The sequence below is a fragment of the Symphalangus syndactylus genome, chromosome 6 (genome assembly GCF_028878055.3).
Source record: "Symphalangus syndactylus isolate Jambi chromosome 6, NHGRI_mSymSyn1-v2.1_pri, whole genome shotgun sequence".
NCBI lineage: Eukaryota > Metazoa > Chordata > Mammalia > Primates > Hylobatidae > Symphalangus > Symphalangus syndactylus.
Genome location: NC_072428.2, coordinates 80663892 through 80688365, shown reverse-complemented (window position 1 = coordinate 80688365; position 24474 = coordinate 80663892). Strand labels below are relative to the sequence as shown.

The 24474-nt window shown below is 42.1% G+C and overlaps 1 protein-coding gene across 6 annotated transcripts in view; it reads left to right on the top strand.

The window, feature by feature from the left end:
- Positions 1 to 24474, top strand: part of MRE11 (MRE11 homolog, double strand break repair nuclease) — a 111172-nt gene that overhangs the window by 39319 nt on the left and 47379 nt on the right. For all 6 annotated transcript variants that reach the window (XM_055283298.2, XM_055283296.2, XM_055283300.2 and 3 more), the window contains exons 7-11: positions 1901 to 2015; positions 10462 to 10647; positions 11583 to 11754; positions 14319 to 14399; positions 17985 to 18111. In XM_055283298.2, coding sequence (XP_055139273.1) covers positions 1901 to 2015; positions 10462 to 10647; positions 11583 to 11754; positions 14319 to 14399; positions 17985 to 18111 — 681 coding nt within the window. The remainder of the gene's footprint in view (positions 1 to 1900; positions 2016 to 10461; positions 10648 to 11582; positions 11755 to 14318; positions 14400 to 17984; positions 18112 to 24474) is intronic.

Sequence of the window (24474 nt, the reverse complement as noted above, 5' to 3'; positions counted from 1 at the left end):
GAGCAGGAAGTGAAATATACTTTTCTTAAAAAAGCTATTAACAGTTGTTTTAATCACTGCAGTGTTATTAGGGATCATATCTCCAGAAAATTGCCTTTCCTCCTCCATTCAGACTGAGGACAGATTCCATTATGCCTCAGTCACCACCAGAAGCACATCTCTCCAGTCATCCATTTTCTCCCAAACTCTTGTCTTATCCTGTTCTATTATACCTTCCTTAACTGGACTGTCTCCACCCTGCACCCCTCCCTGTCCCCCAGCCCTTCATTATAAACTCTAGAACTCTTTTTATAATTATCAGATTCCTCATTATTATCAGTCTCTTCTCTGAATGTTACCTCCACTTTCTAACCTTCAGTGAAGCCCAGCTGGCCCCTGAGGTTCCTGTGTCCCATGCAGTTCTCTTACCCCTAGGCATTTGGACTGAAGCGGGGATCACTGTTCTCCTTGCTCCACCCACCGCTTCCTTTTCTGCCTGCAAACACCCTGTTCCCTTTAAGCTTCTGCCATCTGGCTAAACTGCATTGCTTTTTCTCTCAGACTTTTTACCTGCTTACCTACCTTCAATTTTGCCAGTGTTTTCAGTGTTTCAACACTGAAGTAGATTAATCTTCTAATGCCTTGGGCTTTGTGTGCCCTGACTTTTTTGTCTCCAGTTACATGTTCTGCATTCCACCTCAGCCATTTATTCCATTGGCCACTCCTGTAGCATTCTCCTTGGGAGCTAGGCCACTTTTAACTTCTAGACTTCTACATTGTTGGCTTTTCTTCTGAGACCCTCTCTAATCCGTATATAAAGTAGCAGTGTTGTCCACCCTTTTGATTCCATAGTGTTAATTCGCCATCTTAGCATCCTGGCTTTTTCTCCTTTTATAATATTTAATATTTGTAACGATTTTGTTGACTTGATTTTGTTAGTTTCTTTCACTAGATCTAGGTGAACCTATGGAGTATGAGAATTGTTTGAAAGTCATTGAATTATTTAAAAAGCACAATATATTTTATTTAAAACAATGTAAGAATATTGTTTTTAAATACACTTTTATCATCCCTTTTAATATTTATTTCTGCACATGTTATAATGTATATATTAGATCAAAAGTATATATAATTTATAACAAAGGGATGGTGAAAAATAGTATTACTAGAAGTTTTAATAAGAATTTTAGCATAGAAAACTCACATTTTTATTCTACATTTTGCTGGTTTTGAACATATGTATGCCTGAAATGGAAAATGTTTTTCAAATGCAACTAACTACTGTTATCAAGAACCTGGAACAGGCCAGGCGCGGTGGCACACGCCTGTAATTTCAGCATTTTGGGAGGCCAAGGCAGGTAGATCACTTGAGGTCAGGAGTTCAAGACCAGCCTGTCCAACGTGGTGAAACGCCATCTCTACTAAAAATGCAAAAATTAGCCAGACGTGGTGGTTCATGCTGTAATCCCAGCAACTCAGGAGGCTGAGGCACAAGAATCCCTTGAACCCAGGAGGCAAAGGTTGCAGTGAACTGAGATCACACCACTGCACTCCAGCCTGGGTAATGGAGCGAGACTCTGTTTAGAAAATAAAATAAAATAAAAAAAACCCTGAAACAGCTAGGCATGGTGGCTTATGCTTGTAATCCCAGCACTTTGGGAGGCTGAGGCGAGAGGATTGCTTGAGCCCAGGAGTTTGAGACCAGCCTGGACAACATAGCAAGACCCTGTCTCAGTTAAAAAAAAAAAAGATAAAAAAAGAACCTGCAACATACCCACTTATAAATGATTCCAGAATTCAAATATATCTCCCAACAGTAAAGTGAAATACTTTGAGAAGGACATAATTTGGAAGCAAAATAGATTCATTTTTTAAGCCAAAGTAAGAAAACAATTTAAAAATAATGTAATGTCCATTTCAGGATCCATTCCAGATGAAAGGCTCTATCGAATGTTTGTCAATAAAAAAGTAACAATGTTGAGACCAAAGGAGGATGAGAACTCTTGGTTTAACTTATTTGTGATTCATCAGAACAGGTAAAACTCTTCTCTGAAAAAGTTTGAGCTGAGTGCTGAGGTTTTCCAAATCTGTTTCTGAGCTTACCTATTTCAGTGAAATGCCCTTAATCTTTCAAGGTTGTCAATGCAAGATCAGACAAAACATAGATTTGCTTTGTGTGATTTCATTTTGAAATTGTTTTTAGTATATATTAATACCTACAAGAATATTTGTAACATATGGATAAGGCATACACATAAATACTCCTCAATTCAACAAAAAGGTAGAATCTTTCTGTTGGATTATCCATTCCTTTATCCCATTTCTTTTCCCTGATCCCACCTGCTTCCCCCATCCCAAAGGGAAGCATTATTAATTTTGAATTATTTCATTGCTTTTCTTTGCTGTTTAATCACATGTATACTCATGCTATATATTTTACAGCCAACTTGTTTTCAGCATTACATTACTGAGATTCATCCATTTTGATGCTTAGAAATGTAATTTATTTTTACTGATGTGTACAGTTATGCTTTAACTCCTGTCAGTGAACAGGAGTTTTTTGCTTTTATAAACCTTGCTGTTATGAACATTCTTAGACATGTTTCCTGCTGCATATATGCAAGTATTCTTCCACGATATACAAATATAGCTAGATTACCTTTCTTTTGTTAGTAGTTTTAAGAAGTTTAATCTGTTGGCAGGGTATAGGATTGATTGAAAAGAAGACAGACTTGAAGAAGCAAGATTTATTATCTGATCACTGCAGTAAAAATGTGAGGTGGTGGCAGTGATGGCAATGAAACAGAAATGGGAGGGACACACCTGAGAAGTTGTCAGGGAAGAACTCAAAGGATTTGGGGCCTGATTATATAATTTATTATAGTTGTCCCTTGGTATCTACGGGGGGTGTTGGGTCCAGGACCTAAAATCCTGGGATGCTGAAATCCCTTGAAGAAAATAGTATAGCATTTGCATATAACCTACATATATCCTCCCGTGTACTTTAAATCATCTCTAGATTACTTGTAATACCTGATACAATGTAAATGCTGTTTAAATAGTTGTTAAACTGTATTGCTTTAAAAATTTATATTTTTCATTTTTATTTTTGATTTTTTTTTTCCTGCATATTTCAATCTTTAGTTGGTTGAATCCATGAATCTGCCAATACAGAGGGCCAACTATATTTATTGAACACATTTATTGAATGCAGACTACTCTGTGCATTCAGTGAATGCAGACTTATGTTAAATACTCGGTAAAAGAAAGGGTTTAAGAGGCTGACTTGTGTTACCTTATGTGTGAGTTCTTGAATAAACTGTGAGTTTCAAAGGAGGAGCAGGCCAGAGTTTAGATATGTGTGGTCTTCATATAACTTTGCACCACTGGGATTTATTCCTTCTCTTCCATAGAGCTTCCCAGGTCTACCACTTTTTTGTACTATGCCAAAGTAGGGATGATGAGTTAAAAGGAAAACTCATAAGTAATTCTAAGAATTTAAGCCAGAATGAAAGGTAGAATGGCAGCATTGGTAAGGGGAATGGGTAGTCACCATATGATGTTGATTTTTCTCATTGCCCCCCTCATCATTTGATTAAGAGAATGTATAACAGGTTTCTCTGTTGTAAAGTTCCCATTTTCTACTTTACAATTGATAAATATTTTTGGGAAAATACTTTGAGACTATGCAAATATCCTGTTTCACCTTAAACTTTTACTCACTAATTTTAGCATCCATGGGTGAGCTTATTTCCAGTAATTAATACTGTGGTATTTTAATTGTAAGTTTTGATTTCCTTCATTCTTTCTATATTTATTAATGGAATTCTTCGGTAAGGAAAATTTGTCCCTTCTTCTCTATTTACTTATTTATTTATGTCATTATGGACTTGAAGATCCAGTACTCTCAGTTTTTTAGTTGCCACTATTCCTCACATTGTTCCAGCTTTGACCATTGCATTCTCTTTTATGTTGGCTTCTGTGTCGTTTCAGTGTCTCCCCACCTGTTTTGGGGTCATGACCTTAGCTTTTTGGCATCCCAAGATGCTCTAGGCTCTTGCCTCTTGTAATGGCAAAAATCACAATTACTTTTGCACCAACCTGATATTTTCCTACCTAGCCCTGGAATCAACCATTTCTCCAAGGTGCTCTGATTCTTTTTATTGGAGAGTGGTATTCAGAAATCCACAAATGGGTACTAAGTGTGCTTACTGCTACCAGGGCTTGCTCAGCACTCTGAATGAACAGAATTATGGAAATAGATATATGTGTATATTGTAACCCATGCATACATACGTGTCTATATATGTGCTTAAAAAACCAATGATAAGTTCAGACTGATTCTATTATTATTATTATTTTTTTATTATTATTATTTTTTTTATTAATTTTTTTTGCATACAAAAACAAACATTTTCTAAAAATACATACAAACAAAAAGATGCGTATCAAACATATTAGGAAGGTTGCACATGGGAAGTCGGGGAATAGAAATGGGGGTGGGAGTTAAAATAAATGAGAGAGGGACTTTATATGGATCAGTGATAATAACTCAATCCTCTATTTGACAAAGAAGAGGGAGAAGGAAGAGGAAGAAAAAGAAAGTGGGATAAAGGATCAGAAAGGGAGGAAAATAGAAAAAATTAGAGTATGACTCCAGGGTAGACCTGTTTTGTTGTTATTGAGTTGGTTGCTTGGTTTGTCTGTTGTATTCTTCATGTTTCGCCAAGTTGGCCAGACTGGTCTCGAACTCCTAGCCCGAAGTGATCAACCCGCCTCGCCCCCCAGAGTGCCGGGACCACAGGCGTGAGCCACCACGTCCAGCCCCCACATTGCTTCTGGCCTCCGTGGTAGACCTCCCAGACGGAGCGGCCAGGCAGAGGAGCTCCTCACTTCTATCCAGACACGGGGCGGCCGGGCAGAGGGGCTCCTCACTTCCCAGACGGGGCGGCCAGGCAGAGACGCTCCTCACTTCTTCCCAGAAGATAGGTGGCCGGGCAGAGGCGCTCCTCACTTCCCAGACGATGGGTGGTCGGGCAGAGGCGCTCCCCACTTCCCAGACAATGGGTGGCCGGGCAGAGGCGCTCCTCACTTCCCAGACGATGGGTGGTCGGGCAGAGGCGCTCCCCACTTCCCAGACAATGGGTGGCCGGGCAGAGGCGCTCCTCACCTCCCAGACGATGGGTGGCCGGGCAGAGGCACTCCTCACTTCCCAGATGGGGCAGCCGGGCAGAGGCGCTCCTCACTTTCGAGACGATGGGTGGCCGGGCAGAGGCGCTCCTCACCTCCCAGACGATGGGTGGCCAGGCAGAGGCGTTCCTCACCTCCCAGACGATGGGTGGCCGGGCAGAGGCGCTCCTCACTTCTTCCCGGACGGGGCGGCCGGGCAGAGGCGCTCCTCACTTCTTCCCGGACGGGGCGGCCGGGCAGAGGCGCTCCTCACTTCTTCCCGGACGGGGCGGCCGGGCAGAGGCGCTCCTCACTTCTTCCCGGACGGGGCGCCCGGGCAGAGGCGCTCCTCACTTCTTCCCGGACGGGGTGGCCGGGCAGAGGCGCTGCTCACTTCCCAGATGGGGCGGCCGGGCAGAGGCGCTCCTCACTTCCCAGACGGGGCGGCCGGGCAGAGGCGCTCCTCACTTCCCAGACGGGGCGGCTGGGCAGAGGCGCTCCTCACTTCCCAGACGATGGGTGGCCGGGCAGAGGCGCACCTCACTTCCCAGACGATGGGTGGCCGGGCAGAGGCGCTCCTCACTTCTTCCCGGATGGGGCGGCCGGGCAGAGGCGCTCCTCACTTCTTCCCGGACGGGGCGCCCGGGCAGAGGCGCTCCTCACTTCTTCCCGGACGGGGCGGCCGGGCAGAGGCGCTCCTCACTTCCCAGACGGGGCGGCCGGGCAGAGGCGCTCCTCACTTCTTCCCGGACGGGGCGCCCGGGCAGAGGTGCTCCTCACTTCTTCCCGGCCGGGGCGGCCGGGCAGAGGCACTCCTCACTTCTTCCTGGACGGGGTGGCCGGGCAGAGGCGCTGCTCACTTCCCAGACGGGGCGGCCGGGCAGAGGCGCTCCTCACTTCCCAGACGGGGCGGCCGGGCAGAGGCGCTCCTCACTTCCCAGACGGTGGGTGGCCGGGCAGAGGCGCACCTCACTTCCCAGACGATAGGTGGTCGGGCAGAGGCGCTCCTCACTTCTTCCCGGACGGGGCGCCCGGGCAGAGGCGCTCCTCATTTCTTCCCGGACGGGGCGGCCGGGCAGAGGCGCTCCTCACTTCCCAGACGGGGCGGCCGGGCAGAGGCGCTCCTCACTTCTTCCCGGACGGGGCGCCCGGGCAGAGGTGCTCCTCACTTCTTCCCGGCCGGGGCGGCCGGGCAGAGGCACTCCTCACTTCTTCCTGGACGGGGTGGCAGGGCAGAGGCGCTGCTCACTTCCCAGACGGGGCGGCCGGGCAGAGGCACTCCTCACTTCCCAGACGGGGCGGCCGGGCAGAGGCACTCCTCACTTCCCAGACGGTGGGTGGCCGGGCAGAGGCGCACCTCACTTCCCAGACGATAGGTGGCCGGGCAGAGGCGCTCCTCACTTCTTCCCGGACGGGGCGGCCGGGCAGAGGCGCTCCTCACTTCTTCCCGGACGGGGCGGCCGGGCAGAGGCGCTCCTCACTTCTTCCCGGACGGGGCGGCCGGGCAGAGGCGCTCCTCACTTCCCAGACAGGGTGGCCGGGCAGAGGTGCTCCTCACTTCCCAGACGATGGGTGGCCGGGCAGAGGCGCTCCTCACTTCCCAGACGGGGCGGCCGGGCAGAGGCGCTCCTCACTTCCCAGACGGTGGGTGGCCGGGCAGAGGCGCTCCTCACTTCCCAGACGGTGGGTGGCCGGGCAGAGGCGCTCCTCACTTCCCAGACGGTGGGTGGCCGGGCAGAGGCGCTCCTCACTTCCCAGCCGGTGGGTGGCCAGGCAGAGGCGCTCCTCACTTCCCAGATGGTGGGTGGCCGGGCAGAGGCGCACCTCACTTCCCAGACGATAGGTGGCCGGGCAGAGGCGCTCCTCACTTCTTCCCGGATGGGGCGGCCGGGCAGAGGCGCTCCTCACTTCTTCCCGGACGGGGCGCCCGGGCAGAGGCGCTCCTCATTTCTTCCCGGACGGGGCGGCCGGGCAGAGGCGCTCCTCACTTCCCAGATGGGGCAGCCGGGCAGAGGCGCTCCTCACTTCCCAGACGATGGGTGGCCGGGCAGAGGCGCTCCTCACTTCCCAGACGGGGTGGCCGGGCAGAGGCGCTCCTCACTTCCCAGACGATGGGTGGCCGGGCAGAGGCGCTCCTCACTTCCCAGACGGTGGGTGGCCGGGCAGAGGCGCTCCTCACTTCCCAGACAGGGTGGCCGGGCAGAGGCGCTCCTCACTTCCCAGACGATGGGTGGCCGGGCAGAGGCGCTCCTCACTTCCCAGACGGGGCGGCCGGGCAGAGGCGCTCCTCACTTCCCAGACGGTGGGTGGCCGGGCAGAGGCGCTCCTCACTTCCCAGACGGTGGGTGGCCGGGCAGAGGCGCTCCTCACTTCCCAGACGGTGGGTGGCCGGGCAGAGGCGCTCCTCACTTCCCAGCCGGTGGGTGGCCAGGCAGAGGCGCTCCTCACTTCCCAGACGGTGGGTGGCCGGGCAGAGGTGCTTCTGACTTCCCAGACGGTGGGTGGCCGGGCAGAGGCGCTCCTCACTTCCCAGACGGTGGGTGGCCGGGCAGAGGCGCTCCTCACTTCCCAGACGGGGCGGCCGGGCAGAGGCGCTCCTCACTTCCCAGACGGGGCGGCCAGGCAGAGGTGCTCCTCACCTCCCAGACGGGGCGGCCGGGCAGAGGCGCTCCCCACCTTCCAGATGGGGTGGCAGCCGGGCAGGGGCTGCAATCCCAGCACCCTGGCAGGCCAAGGCAGGCGGCCGGGGGGTAGAGGCTGCCGCGAGGCCAGACCACGCCACCGCACTCCAGCCCGGGCAACACCGAGCACTGGGTGAGCGAGACTCCGTCTGTAGTCCCAGTACCTCGGGAGGCTGAGGCGGGCAGAGCACTCGGCGTCAGGAGCTGGCGAGCAGCGTGGCCAAGATGGCGAACGCGTGCCTGCATCGAAAGGAGAAAAGGCAGGCAGCGGTGGCGCGCGTCGGCAGACCGAGGCAGTCCGCGGCGCGGGCAGCAGCAAGCCGAGTAGATTGTAGCCTGGGCCAGAGAGGGAAAGAAAGAAAGAAAGAGAGGGAGGGAGGGAGGAAGGAAGGAAGGAAGGAAGTTCAGACTGATTCTAATCCAGCCCTACAGGGTCCATTTTTGTCTTCTCCCTTTCCTTACTTGTGACTTCTTTGTCTAACAGAAGCCTGGATCATATTATAAATATATATATTTACTTATTTTTTCAATCCTGGTTTAATTATATTTCCAATCCTGGTATAATTTGAAATTATAAAGTAATTTCAAAATTGCTAACTCATACCCCTGTGCAAAACAACTTTCCCAACTAGGTTACAATGTTTATGTAAGTTATTTTAGTCTTTAGACTTTCTGTATCTAGTTGAAACATAATTTTTCAAACTTACTTAGCTCCTTTTCTCCCCACCCCCTTCACTGTGGTTATGTGATTCTTTGGTAATGCTGTTAGATTCATTTGTCACCCTGTGCATTCTTAAGATACTTCTGCTTTCATATTTAAAACAAAGAAGGTTTTCACAGATTGGATGAGAATCTTGAGCCTTCTGTATTTTGCTTTATTTCCCATTTGTTTCTCTACATCAACTATTTTTTTCTCTTGTTTCAAAGAAGAAAGAATCTGAATCTGCAGGTGACTTGGTCATGCAAAATCTTTCAACAAGGATATTGTGATCACTCCTAGGTCACAAATTACAGTCAGCCTATCAGCATCATCCTCCCTTCTTCCAGGAAAGAACCAGCACTCAATGAAGGCACAATGGCATCATGTTGTATTTGGGAATTATTCTGCGTTTCTTTAGTAGTTGTGATAATCTCATATCTTAGATGTATGTTTTTTACGTAAAAACATTCCTGGATACACAAGCCTGTATATTCTGTCTTCCCAGCATTTATTCTGCTTAGCCCTTCTGTTCTCCTTGCTGTTCCTTGAATTCACGGAACACATTCCCACTTTAGCACCATCTGCTCTTCTACTGCTTAGGACTTTCTCTCTCTGCATATTGATGCTTCATCTCAGTTCTCTGCTCGTTTGATGCTAGTCAGAGAGGTCTTTCCTGACTACCCTGTGTATGTAGAGAGGAGTATGCCACTTCTATGTCACTTTTCCCTTTATTTTTCTTTACAGCACCTATCACTAACTGACAAGTTATACATGTGCATACATACACACATGTATATACATATTGTATTAGAGATTGAGTATCCCTTATCTGAAATGCTTGGGACCAGAAGTGTTTAAGATTTTGGATTTTTCGGATTTTGGAATATTTGCACATATGTTGGGGATATAACCCAAGTCTAAACATGAAATTTGTTTACATTTTATATATACCTTATACACATGGGCTTAAGTTAATTTTATACATGTTTTAAAATAATTTAGTGCATGAAACAAAGTTTGTGTTAAGTATTTGTGTGTGGAATTTACCACTTGTGGTGCCATGTTGGCACTTAAAATATTTTGGATTTTGGATTTTCAGATTAGGGACTCAACCTGCATTGCTTGTTTCCCACACTGGAACAAGGACTTTGTTCACTGCTGTGTCTTCCATATCTAGAAGAAGCCTGGGATATCTGACATAAAGTAGACAGTGTTTGGGTGGCAGTATTTGTTGGGTGAATGGAAGAATATTGGTTTGGATTAAATGAATGCTCGGTTAAAGTATGTGAACACTTTTACTTGAATCTCCAATGACGTAAGTTAATATTAGGGAAAACTATTCCTTCTTGTCTTCTCTCACCTTGCATTTCATGTATCTTTAAATAATAACTGATATAGGTATAAGACCATAGTCTGCAAATCACTTGTTTATTTAATATTTGATATTGAAAACTGTTAGCACTTATGTGAGATTGACGTTTTTACTCCCATTATATTTATTAGTAAAAAGGTAATGTTAAGAAATTACTGGACATATTTATACTTAACTTACTTTCATTTTCTGTGTGTTTTCTCTAGTAGATAGTTAGACTGATTTATAGATTTCTACTGTTGATAGAATTCATGCTTTTCTGATTGACCAAAGGGGAAATCCTTCCTATGTAAAACCTTTCATGATCTTCCTCCAAATATAGAATTGACTGCTTTTTCTTTTATGGTTTCCACTTGTCTGTGTCCTGTAAGTTTGTAAAGCTCTCAAGGTCAGGAATTAGTATTGATGATCTTTACATTCCCAATCCTGTGCACACTTTCTGGTACATAGAAGGATGCAATAAAATCTTTAGCGAATGGACAAAGAAAGATCTCTATAGACTTCAATAATATGAAATTTTTCTAATCACCGAATTTATATTTTTCAAAATCTTGACACAGGAGTAAACATGGAAGTACTAACTTCATTCCAGAACAATTTTTGGATGACTTCATTGATCTTGTTATCTGGGGCCATGAACATGAGTGTAAAATAGCTCCAACCAAAAATGAACAACAGCTGTTTTATATCTCACAACCTGGAAGCTCAGTGGTTACTTCTCTTTCCCCAGGAGAAGCTGTAAAGAAGTGAGTGTTATATATTTTGAGCCAATTTTTAGGAAATCTTTGCCATAATAACTAATCATCTCATAGGTTTAAGGCCTATGTTAAGGTTACCGCTAACTGGCAGTATTGTAATTTATATGATAGCTTTATTTTTGAAAATTGATCACTCTATATAGTCTTATTGTTTTTCCAGATTTTAAGCCATTTTCAAAAAGAGAGCATCCAATTGGTGTTGTTTGCTGCTCATTAGGCAAATTCAAGATGCACATTTTTATTATATTTCAAGTTAGATGCTTTAGGTTGATGATTACTAATTTCACAAAGTTCATTTATAAAAAATTCTATTAAAACCATTTAATTGAAAATTTTCTGATTATAAGTGCAATATAATATATCTCATTTTTAAAACATTTTTGGGGGAATGATGTGATTGTAAGAAGTAGTTAACAGTGATTAAACTCAATTTTTATCATGGGCTTTATCCTTTGAATCACGAGTTCTGATTGTTATAATGATAATAGGGTTAAAGAATATGGTAGTAGAATCTATGTTCGTTGGTTTTTCTTCTTCATGAGTCCACTGCAAAATCATTTTGTCTATATGTGTACGTGTATGTACATATACATAGGTATATAGATGTAGTACTATAGTCTACATATGCTCCCATCATAGTCCTGATAACATTTTATTATGCTTATTATGTCTATCTTTCCTTACAAGACTGATCAGACAGGAATAATGATGGATGAGTTGATTTTACTCTGGGGAAGGAAAATGTCTACCATCTTTTCCTGTGATGATAACATTAAGGTTAAATTAGCAGAAACATTTATTTTTAAGAGTATGATTTTATAAAGAAACATTTTGTAGAAACTAAGAAATATGAAAGCTTTCATGTGCACATCATCCTGAGGACATTTACACTGTGACTTGGTGTCCATTTCTCTCCATTTCAGACATGTTGGTTTGCTGCGTATTAAAGGGAGGAAGATGAATATGCAGAAAATTCCTCTTCACACAGTGCGGCAGTTTTTCATGGAGGATATTGTTCTGGCTAATCATCCAGACATTTTTAACCCAGATAATCCTAAAGTAACCCAAGCCATACAAAGCTTCTGTTTGGAGAAGGTAATTGTTTTTGATAAAGTCAATGAGATCTACTTTAGTTGAAGAATTATTCACCTTCAATTAAGTAATTTAATAGAGTAGAGGGAAGTCTTTATGTTGATTACATTCTCATGAAGTCTGTAAGGACACTGTTCTTCAGTGAATGTGTTTAATTGTGTCCAAGATTTTTTTTTTTAAGTCATTGAGAGAGAGGAATACTGGATGTTAAAAAAAATTTAATCTCTCTTCTAGTCTCTTTCTTCCTTTTCAAAAACATAATGCATAATCTTTTCTCCTTTTTAATCCTGATTTGATGATTTGTTCATTTTATTTATGAAAGCAGGCAGCGACTTTGATTGAGGAATGAGAGACTATGGTGTGTGGGAAAAGCCTTAGCTTCTAATAATCTGTATTAGGCGTCCCTTTCACCCTGAAAGCTACCCCAAATGAAATGTGAAAAATGTGTTTGCTGTCCACCCTATTGCTGCAACGTAAGTCCCAAACCTCCCTCTCTATGCACATTGCCACCCCTAAATCTCTGTAGAAAATTTCAGCCACTACTAAGGTTGGGTGGATTAATGCATTTAATAATATGTGGGTTGACAGCTTAATTAGCATCACTTGCTGACACTCAGTTCTTACTCTGTGTCAGCTGTCCTACTATGTTTTATTTTCATGAAAAATCGTGTAATATAGTAACAATGATAATAATTATGACCAGTGATACTTACTGATTTACTGTATGTGATGTGCACTGTTGACAGCATTTAATCTAGCCAACAATGCTATATGTGAGTAACTTCTACCACCTGTAGTTTAGAGGAACTGAACCTTAGATAAAGTGACTCATTCAGTGTCACGGCTTTTTGAGCAATGTGTAGCTCAGGTAACCGAAAGTGTATGCTTGTTTCAAGATGATTGACTCTAGAAACTCAAACGTAGGTTAAGATTCTGCCATCCCTAAATCCAATCTCTCAAGCCAAAGAGATAGAAAATGCATTAATTGCTTTTGCATTGATTGATCCAGGCCTGAGTCATGTACCCTTCCATGGAGTCAGCCCTGGGTTTTTCAACCTTGGCTTAGTTGACATTTTGTACTAATAATTCTTTGTTGTGGGAGGCAGTTCTGTGCACTTTGGGATGTTTAGCAGTATTCTCCCTGGTTTGTACCCACTAGATGCCAGTAGTACCCCTTATAACTGGTCGTGACAATCAAAAATGTTTACAGACCTTGCCAAATGTCCTTAGAGAAGCAAAATCACCTCTGGTTGAGGTCTACTGTATGAACTTCACCTCAATCCTGTGGGCTTTGGTGACATGAATGCAGAGAGGAAAGTGAATGCTGGTGACACAAAAGAAATAGAGGTTTATTTTAAACACCAGGTGTGCATATAACTTTCTGTTATCTCTGTATTTTATGTACATTTCTATTATTGTACTTAGGTTATATTATTATTTATAAGCATGTGAGTCTCTTCTGAACTCTTTGAGGACAGGGCCCATATCTTACTTTTCTGTCTCAACACTTGACCTAGTACGTGGCAAAAAGATGCTCTATAAATGCTTGTTGGACTGAAATAATTGACCTAGGAGATCATGTTCTTATAGATTTTCTCTGTGCTGTCTGATATGGTAGTCACTAGCACATGTGGCTGTTCACATATAATTAATTAACATTTAAATTTAAAATTCAGTTTCTTACTTGTACTAGCCACATTTCAAGTGCTCTATATCCACATATGATTTTGGCAACCATATTGAATGCACATATAAAAAATTATTGCAGAAAGTTCTGTTGGACTTCATTGTTACAGACAGTTTAAAGGACAAGATTATAAAATCTTAGATGTGAAAGAAATCTGAGGACAAAAACACTTGTTCTGTATTGTTCTTGAGATCAGAACCAAGTTATAAGAAGGCAGTTTTTGTTCCAACACAAGAACTTTAAGAACTAGAATTGTTCAGCTATGAAGTTGGTCATCTGAAGATATCTAATCACCGTGCACACAGCCATTTATGAATGCTGTCTCCTTGTAACTTGGTTTTCCCCTTAAGAACAATATAGAACAAGTGCTTTTGTCTTCAGATCTCTTTCAAGTCTAATATATTATAATCTTGTCCTCTCAGAGTATGAGACAACTCCAGATATTTGAAAACATCAGTCTTATTTTCTTTTACCTTGAACTCTTCCAAGATAAGTAATCCAAAGTCCTCGCTTATAGATCCCTAAATCTTCTGGTGAGTCTCCCATGGATCATATGACTGCAAAAACTAGACTTACTTGGTTTTAAGTTGGTAAGCTGAGGAAAGCCTTATTGAAACATGAGTAGTAATATTTTAAATTTTATTCTAAAAGAATTACTTTAGAGATTGAAAAATTATAAAGAACTTTCATGAAAGTAAAACATTAAGGAATAGTATTAAAGGAGCGTTACAAGAAGGTATATTTGAAAAGGTGTCATAAATGACCTAGGAAATAAGGATGATTATGTAGTTAAGGAAAATTCCTGTGGTAATAAGCTGCTATTCAGCCAAGTTAAACTCAGTTTACTACTTTGTTTTTTAATCTTTTTAAAAATTTTGAGATTGAAGAAATGCTTGAAAATGCTGAACGGGAACGTCTGGGTAATTCTCGCCAGCCAGAGAAGCCTCTTATACGACTGCGAGTAAGTCCTATTTATACAGTTTGAATATTATTAATTTTCAAAGCATAGTAATGCACAGTTTACATGGTTTCTTTGGAAAGTAGTGAGGAGAGTGCTCATAGTAATAAGAAGAGCAATCACCATTGGGGGCCAAAACAAAGATATAAGGATTTGAGTTAATCACAGTTTAAGTGATAGGTTTGGTAACTTATTTTTCTCATTTTCTAAATAATTTGTTGTTATATTTAATAGATTGGCTGAGCTCTCTGACTTCATCTTTAACTACCTCCTCTGCTCACTTCATTCTAGGCACCTTGGCCTTCTCGAAGTTTCTTGGGCATGTGGGATGGGCTCATATCTCCCTTTAGTCTGCTCCCATGTCACCTCACTGAGGCCCTACCATCAAGAATGCAGCCCCTACCTTGTCTCCAGTGCTCCTGATTTCACTTACCTTCTTCTGCTTCCTCTTCTTATTTTTTCCCATAACACATCCTTCTAATCTATGTACAGTTTATTTGTTTTGGTTATTATTAGGATTGTTTCCCGTGCCTATAAGTCTGCTTATCCTTTCTATCATGTTATAAACAAAGAAACAACAACAGACCTCTTCTTTATCACTATGCTTTTCCCTCTTCCTAACTCCTACCCCATGTTGCTTACTCTCTTTCAAAGCCCCTAAAAGTATATAACCTGTATCTCTCATCTAACTTTCTCTTCTTCAGTTCACTATAACCAAGGCTCTGACTTCACCATATCCAGTGGAAAAGATGACCTTTAATTGTTAAATCCAATAGATCGTGTCTCATCTTGCTGAATTACTCTTGGGCATTCTCTGAGTTATTTGTATCCGTTCCGTCTCATAGTTAGCCCTCTTTTCAGCATAGGCATACAGCTTTAATGACCACCAATAGAGTAATGACTTCGAAATCTTTATGTAGTCCTCCTTGTTGTTCTGTATCTCCAGGAGTCCCCTGAGGCCTGGTACTGAGGAGTGTAGTCTTTAAACCAGCAGTGTTGTTGTCACCTGGGAAATTGTTAAAAATGCAGTCTCAGAACCTGTATCAGAACCCACTGTATTTTAACAAAAATCTCCAAGAAACATATATGTTCATGAAAATTTGAGAAGTCCTGGGATGTAGACTGTGGAGGTAAAGAGTACAGTGTACAGCCAGACTTCTGAGCTTCATTCTGGCCCAACCACTAGTTGTATGACCTTGAGCAACTGCATCTCTTATCCCTTGGTTTGTATTGGGTTGGTGCAAAAGTATTTGTGGGTTTTGTCATAGAAAGTAATGGCAAAAACTGCAGTTACTTGTGCATCAACCTAATGCTTCATAGATTTATGAAATCTAAATGGATTAAATACTGTCTGGTGCACAGTAGGTAATCTGGTCCTGTTTCTTTATCCCACTGTCACTGGCATAGTGAAGCCCTTATTAATACTTCCTGGCCTATTGCTGCAGCCTCCTACCAGGACTCTGCCTCCAGCTTCCTTCTCTCTCCACACTAATGCCAAAATGATCTTTGTAAAACACAGTTTTGCATGTCTTTTCTGCTAAAAATAACTTAATTGTTCCCCAGCACTAACAGGAAAAAGTCTAAACTTTTTTAGGTTAGCATTCAGAAGTCTACATGATCTGGTCTAAACCAAAAAAGCTGCCATTCCCTGGGTGCGGTGGAGTTTATTTCACTGAAACCTTTGTCCATGTTGATCCTGTTGCGTGGGACACACTTCTCTCCTCCTTTCTGTATGTCTTCTTCAGCATCCACCTAAAGCCTCCCCCTTCAAAGAAGCCGTTCTTGACCTCCCTGCAGAGAACATGCTTCTTCCTTTGTGTCCTCATTCAACTTTGTACATATCTCTTATAGCACCACTCACAGTCTGCTTCCAATGATCTGTTTACATGTTTGTCTTCCCAGTCAGTTTGTGAATTTCTTGACAGCCAAGATTGTATTTATTTATGGTTGTATCCCTGGCCCTGAACAGCATACCTAGAACATTGAGGACATCCAATAAAATTTTTTAATGACCAAACATTTATAAATGAGAAGTTTGAAGGGGAGACCTAATAGCTTTAGGATTTAGTATTTTGTCTTTTATAACATGGTAGCTGTAGAGATGATCTGGGTAAGGCTGGGCATGGTGGCTCGCACCTGTAATCCCAGCACTTTGGGAGGCCAAGGTGGCTGAATCATCTGACGTCAGGAGTTCGAGACCAGTCTGGGCAACATGGCGAAACCCTGTCTCTACTAAAAATAAAAAAATTAGCCAGGTATGGTGGTGCATGCCTGTAATCCCAACTACTTGGGAGGCTGAAGCATGAGAATCGCTTGAACCCAGGAGGCAGAGGTTGCATTGAGCTGAGATTGTGCCACTGCATTCCCGCCTGGGTGACAGAGTGAGACTCCATCTCAAAAAAAAAAAAAAAAAAAAAAAGAGATGGTCTGGGTAATACAAAAATAATTAAGGGAATCACATAGTTCTCTTCATTATGGCGAAAGATCCCAATTTTCTCATCTGTATCTGCCTGACAGCATTAAAACTAACCAGACTTTAATAGAAAATTGGCATTTCTTTTCCTAAGCACAGTAAATTATGAATTCATTCACAAAACAGCACATATTGTCATATAAGTAATATTACAAAACTACATTGTACTGACTAAAAGACATTCATTAACTCTGACTAAATCTTATTGAGTACCTGCTATTATGGATGCTGCAGGATACAGGGATGATAAAACAGATGACGTTTTGAATTCGTGGAGCTTACAGGAGGTGGAGGTGCGAAGAGAGACATAATACACAAATATCAAATAAGTGAACAAAAAACCTTAGCAGACAGTGATGATGAGTGAAAGTGGGAGCACTTTAGTTAGGAAGCATTCTGGATAAGCTGTGAGGTGGTGCAGTGCTGGTCCCCATAGCATACTTTGGGAAGAGCTCGTTTAGGAGAACATATCTCTGAGAAAGGAAGGTGGTATTTGTCTTTTTAAAGGTCTGTTTACCACTACAGACTTTTGTAGAAAGAGTCTACCTTGAGAGAAGTTCTCAGTTTCAGTGAGATACCTCGTGAGATACCATGTTTTGGAGGTAATCATTTCTCAAGGCTCACAGATTTGATTCTTTATTACCTGAATTTTCCTAGCATTCATCTTTCTCGTGAGGCACATCTCTAAGATGATAGACCAATTTACTAATGCATTTAGGGCTAGTATGTTATTTTGGTGTGTGTGTGTGTGTTTGTTTGTTTTAAAAGTTCAGAAAATTGTTTAGAAATTCTGTCTCCTTTTCAGATGGTTTGCCTGGTAGGTACCTAGACTATTAGTGTTATCAGGGGGAGATGTAATCATTCTGCATTGTGGAAATTATTGTGATACCTTGATTCTATTGAACAAAGTATTTTGCTTATGCTTATAAACTTTTCAAACATTAGTTTCTCAATAGGATAAATGATATAGCTCCATCATGATCTACTGTAGAAAATTAATTCATAAATTTGAAAGTATCAAGCATAAACCCTGTGAATACTGAAGGATTAGTGTGTGCTTTAAAAATTGGCAAATTGTTGTTTCTTAGCCTTCATAGGTTATTCTGTGTTTTCAGGTGGACTATAGTGGAGGTTTTGAACCTTTCAGTGTTCTTCGCTTTAGCCAGAAATTTGTGGATCGGGTAGCGAATCCAAAAGACATTATCCATTTTTTCAGGCATAGAGAACAAAAGGAAAAAACAGGTAAGCTAGTTATTTTTACAAGTTAAAAAATGTTCTCATATGATTTGTGAAGGAATCTTTAGTAAAAACTGTAACGTAATAATGGAAGATGTTTTAATATGATTGTAATGTCTTAAACAAATTGAGAGTTGGAATAATTCTCTTGTCTTCTAAAAATTAGATAGCAACCTTTTTTATTATTATACTTTAAGTTCTAGGGTACATGTACACAATGTGCAGGTTTGTTACATATGTATACATGTGCCATGTTGGTGTGCTCCACCCATTAACTCGTCATTTACATTAGGTATTTCTGTTAATGCTATCCCTCCCCCCTCCCCCAACCCCACCACAGGCCCCAGTGTGTGATGTTCCCGGCCCTGTGTCCAAGTGTTCTCATTGTTCAGTTCCCACCTATGAGTGAGAACATGCAGTGTTTGGTTTTCTGTCCTTGCCATAGTTTGCTCAGAATGATGGTTTCCACCCTCATGTCCCTACAAAGGACATGAACTCATCATTTTTTTATGGCTGCATAGTATTCCACGTGTATATGTGCCACATTTTCTTAATCTAGTCTGTCATTGATGGACATTTGGGTTGGTTCCAAGTCTTTGCTATTGAGAATAGTGCCGCAATAAACATAGGTGTGCATGTGTCTTTAGAGCAGCATGATTTATAATCCTTTGGGTATATACACAGGAATGGGATGGCTGGGTCAAATGGTATTTCTAGTTCTAGATCCGTGAGGAATCGCCACACTGTCTTCCACAATAGTTGAACTAGTTTACAGTCCCACCAACAGTGTAAAAGTGTTCCTATTTCTCCACATCCTCTCCAGCACCTGTTGTTTCCTGACTTTTTAATGATGGCCATTCTAACTGGTGTGAGATGGTATCTCACTGTGGTTTTGATTTGTATTTCTCTGATGGCCAGTGATGATGAGCATTTTTTCATGTGATTTTTGGCTGCATAAATGTCTTCTTTTGAGAAGTGTCTGTTCATATCCTTCACTTACTTTTTGAAGGGGTTGTTTGATTTTTTTCTTGTAAATTTGTTTAAGTTCTTTGTAGATTCCGGATATTAGCCCTTTGTCAGATGGGTAGATTGCAAAAATTTTCTCCCATTCTGTAGGTTGCCTGTCACTCTGATAGTAGTTTCTTTTGCTGTGCAGAAGCTCTTGAGTTTAATTAGATCCCATTTGTCAATTTTGGCTTTTGTTGCCATTGCTTTTGGTGTTTTAGTCATGAAGTCCTTGCTCATGCCTATGTCCTGAATGGTATTGCCTAGGTTTTCTTCTAGGGTTTTTATGGTTTTAGGTCTACCATTTAAGTCTTTAATCCTCGAATTAATTTTTGTTTGAGGTGTAAGGAAGGGATCCAGTTTCAGCTTTCTACATATAGCTAGCCAATTTTCCCAGCACCATTTATTAAATAGGGAATCCTTTCCCCATTACTTGTTTTTGTCAGGTTTGTCAAAGATCAGATGGTTGTAGATGTGTGTTGTTATTTCTGAGGCCTCTGTTCTGTTCCATTGGTCTATATCTCTTATTTTGGTACCGGTACCATGCTGTTTTGGTTACTGTAGCCTTCTTATGCAGTTTGAAGTCAGATAGGGTGATGCCTTGAGCTTTGATCTTTTTGCTTAGGATTGTCTTGGCAATGTGGGCTCTTTTTTGGTTCCATGTGAACTTTAAAGTAGTTTTTTCCAATTCTGTGAAGAAAGTCATTGGTAGCTTGATGGGGATGGCATTGAATCTATAAATTACCTTGGGCAGTATGGCCATTTTCACGATATTGATTCTTCCTATCCATGAGCATGGAACATTCTTCCATTTGTTTGTGTCCTCTTTTATTTCATTGAGCAGTGGTTTGTAGTTCTTGAAGAGGTCCTTCACATCCTTGTAAGTTGGATTCCTAGGTATTGTATTCTCTTTGAAGCAATTGTGAATGGGAGTTCACTCATGATTTGGCTCTCTGTCTGTTATTGTTGTAAGAATGCTGTGATTTTTGCATATTGATTTTGTTTTTGTTTTTATTTTTTTGAGACAGAGTCATGCTCTGTTGCCCAGGCTGGAGTGCAGTGGCGCAATCTCGGCTCACTGCAAGCTCCACCTCCCAGGTTCACGCCATTCTCCTGCCTCCGCCTCCCAAGTGGCTGGGACTACAGGTGCCCGCCACCATGCCCGGCTAATTTTTTGTATTTTTAGTAGAGACAGGGTTTCACCGTGTTATCCAGGATGGTCTCGATCTCCTGACCTTGTGATCCGCCCACCTCGGCCTCCCAAAGTGCTGGGATTACAGGCGTGAGCCACCGCGCCTGGTCTGCACATTGATTTTGTATCCTGAGACTTTGTTGAAGTTGCTTATCAGCTTAAGGAGATTTTGGGCTGAGACGATGGGGTTTTCTAAATATACAATTATGTCATCTGCAAACGGGGACAATTTGACTTCCTCTCTTCCTAATTGAATACCCTTTATTTCTTTCTCCTGCCTGATTGGCTTGGCCAGAACTTCCAACAATGTGTTGAATAGGAGTGGTGAGAGAGGGCATCCCTGTCTTGTGCCAGTTTTCAAAGGGCATGCTTCCAGTTTTTGTCCATTCAGTATGATATTGGCTGTGGGTTTGTCATAAATAGCTCTTATTATTTTGAGATACGCCCCATCAATACCTAGTTTATTGAGAGTTTTTATCATGAAGGGCTGTTGAATTTTGTTGAAGGCCTTTTCTGCATCTATTGAGATAATCATGGTTTTTGTCTTTGGTTCTGTTTATATGCTGGATTACGTTTATTGATTTGCGTATGTTGAACCAGCCTTGCATCCCAGGGATGAAGCCAACTTGATCGTGGTGGATAAGCTTTTTGATGTGCTGCTGGATTCGGTTTGCCAGTATTTTATTGAGGATTTTTGCATCAATGTTCATCAAGGATATTGGTCTAAAATTCTCTTTTTTTTGTTGTGTCTCTGCCAGGCTTTGGTATCAGGATGATGCTGGCCTCATAAAATGAATTAGGAAGGATTCCCTCTTTTTCTGTTGATTGGAATAGTTTCAGAAGGAATGGTAGCAGCTCCTCTTTGTACCTGTGGTAGACGTTGGCTGTGAATCCATCCGGTACTGGACTTTTTTTGGTTGGTAGGCTATTATTTATTGCCTCGATTTCAGAGCCTGTTATTGGTCTATTCAGAGATTCAACTTCTTCCTGGTTTAGTCTTGGGAGGGTGTATGTGTCGAGGAATTTATCCATTTCTTTTAGATTTTCTAGTTTATTTGCATAGAGGTGTTTATAGTATTCTCTGATGGTGGTTTGTATTTCTATGGAATCAGTGGTGATATCCCCTTTATCATTTTTTACTGCATCTATTTGATTCTTCTCTCTTTTCTTCCCTATTAGTCTTGCTAGCGGTCTATCAAGTTTGTTGATCTTTTCAAAAAAAACAGCTCCTGGATTCATTGATTTTTTGAAGGGTTTTTTTGTGTCTCTATTTCCTTCAGTTCTGTTCTGATCTTAGTTATTTCTTGCCTTCTGCTAGCTTTTGAATGTGTTTGCTCTTGCTTCTCTAGTTCTTTTAATTGTGATGTTAGGGTGTCTATTTTAGATCTTTCCTGCTTTCTCTTGTGGGCATTTAGTGCTATAAATTTCCCTCTACACACTGCTTTAAATGTGTCCCAGAGATTCTGATATGTTGTGTCTTTTTTCTCATTGGTTTCAAAGAACATTTTTGTTTCTGCCTTCATTTCATTATTTACCCATGGTCATTCAGAAGCAGGTTGTTCAGTTTCCATGTAGTTGAGTGGTTTTGAGTGAGTTTCTTAATCCTGAGTTCTAGTTTGATTGCACTGTGGTTTCAGAGATAGTTTGTTGTGATTTCTGTTCTCTTACATTTGCTGAGGAGTGCTTTACTTCCAGTTATGTGGGCAATTTTGGAATAAGTGCGATGTGGTGCTGAGAAGAATGTATATTCTGTTGATTTGGGGTGGAGAGTTCTGTAGATGTCTATTAGGTCCACCTGGTGCAGAGCTGAATTCAAGTCCTGGATATCCTTGTTAACCTTCTGTCTCGTTGATCTGTCTAATGTTGACAGTGGGGTGTTAAAGTCTCCCATTATTATTGTGTGGTAGTCTAAGTCTCTTTGTACGTCTCTAAAGACTTGCCTTTTGAATCTAGGTGCTCCTGTATTGGGTGGATATATATCACTGATACCCTTTCTCCCACTTGATTGAATTGGCTGCTGAAGCTTGTGCATGTGTCATGTAGTTCTCATGCCATGGTTTTCAGCTCCATCAGGTCATTTAAGGTCTTCTCTACGCTCTTTATTCTAGTTAGCCATTCGTCTAATCTTTTTTCAAGGTTTTTAGCTTCCTTGCTGTGGGTTCGAACATCCTCCTTCAGCTTGGAGAAGTTTGTTATTACTGACCTCCTGAAGCCTACTTCTGTCAACTCGTCAAAATCATTCTCTGTCTTGCTTTGTTCTGTTGCTGGTGAGGAGCTGTGATCCTTTGGAGGAGAAGAGGTGCTCTGGTTTTTAGAATTTTCACCTTTTCTCCTCTGGTTTCTCCCCATGTTTGTGGTTTTATCTACCTTTGATTTTTGATGATGGTAACCTACAGATGGGGTTTTGGTGTGGATGTCCTTTTTGTTGATGTTGATGCTGTTCCATTCTGTTTGTTAGTTTTTCTTCTAACAGTCAGGACCCTTAGCTGCAGGTCTCTTGGAGTTTGCTGGAGGTCCACTCCAGACCCTGTTTACATGGTATCCCCAGCAGAGGCTGCAGAACAGCAAATATTGCTGCCTGATCCTTCCTCTGGAAGCTTCGTCTCAGAGGGGCACCCGGCTGTATGAGGTATCAGTCAGCCCCTACTAGCAGGTGTCTCCCAGTTAGGCTACATGGGGGTCAGGGACCCACTTGAGGAGGCAGTCTCTCCGTTCTCAGAGCTCCGTGCTGGGAGAACCACTGCTCTCTTCAGAGCTGTCAGACAGGGATGTTTAAGTCTGCAGAAGTTTCTGCTGCCTTTTGTTCAGCTATGCCCTGCCCCCAGAGGTGGAGTCTACAGAGGCAGGCAGGCCTCCTTGAGCTGCAGTGGGCTCCACCCAGTTCGAGTTTCCATTGTGCTTTGTTTACCTACTGAAGTCTCAGCAATGGTGGACACCCCTGCCCCAGCCCACTGCATTAGCCTCTGTGGACATGGGACCTGCAGAGCCAGGCACGGGATATTATCTCCTGATGTGCCCTTTGCTAAGACAGTTGGAAAAGCGCAGTATTAGGGTGGGAGTGTCCTGATTTTCCAGGTACCATCTGTCACTGCTTCCCTTGCCTAGGAAAGGGCTAGGTAGCAATCATTTTTAAACCTGCGAATATCAATAAACAAATGGAAGACTTTCTCTGAAAACTTTTTTATTTTAAACAGTCCTGCTAAGTAATAGTATACACAAACTTTAGAGATTTACTGCTCAAAATACATATGTATTACTTAGTATATATTATTAATGTTCAGAGAATGTACTCTCAATTTTTGCCTTATTAAGCATTTTGACCTTAAAGTATACAGTGATTTAGGACAACTTCAGACTTTGGGAATAAGAGTTGTTTCATAGTTTGGTATTTCTGATGATCCAGGTAATTAATTTCCAATTAAATTTCACAAAAACTAATTCCCCTTTTTGTAGCATTTATAAAACAGGGTCATCTGACTGAAATAGTGCCTTTTCACAAGACGTATTGGACATATAAAATATAGAGACTCTTAGAGTTATTGAGTCAGAGAATTTTCATAGAAATGTTTGGCTGTTTACAAGTAAGCTACCTAGATTTTTATGAGCCTAGATTTAATGGGCTTCTATTTTTGCTGTCAAATTGTGATCAGATATTGGGTATGCTATGAATTCAACCTGAAACAGGCATTCAGATATTTAAGTAGACATCGTATAATACTGCTTTAGGAGGGGGAAATCCATATCAGAGAATTATATTTTTATGTTATAAATTTTAATTAGTTGTTTCTTGATAATAGTTTACTTCTATTATGCAATAGATTATGCATCTATATCAATTGCTTGAAATTTCATTAGTGTAACATTTAGAAGAGAAACAGAATATACAGCTAGAATATACAAATATCTTTCAAGAATTTCATCTATAGTGAGTTTTGTTTTAGTGATTTCTAAAAAATTTGTTTAAACCTAAGTTGCTCAATGGAAACAATGGCATTTTTGTTTGTTTTATTGAAAGCATTTTCTGTTGCATTGCCAACTCTGCCACTTAACTGCACCACGCAAATTACTAAACCTTTGCTAAGTTTTCTCATCTCTAAAATCAGGCTAAGGAGTGTACTGGTCTCATAGGATTGTTGTGAGGATTAGATGATAACAATGTATATAAATGGTCT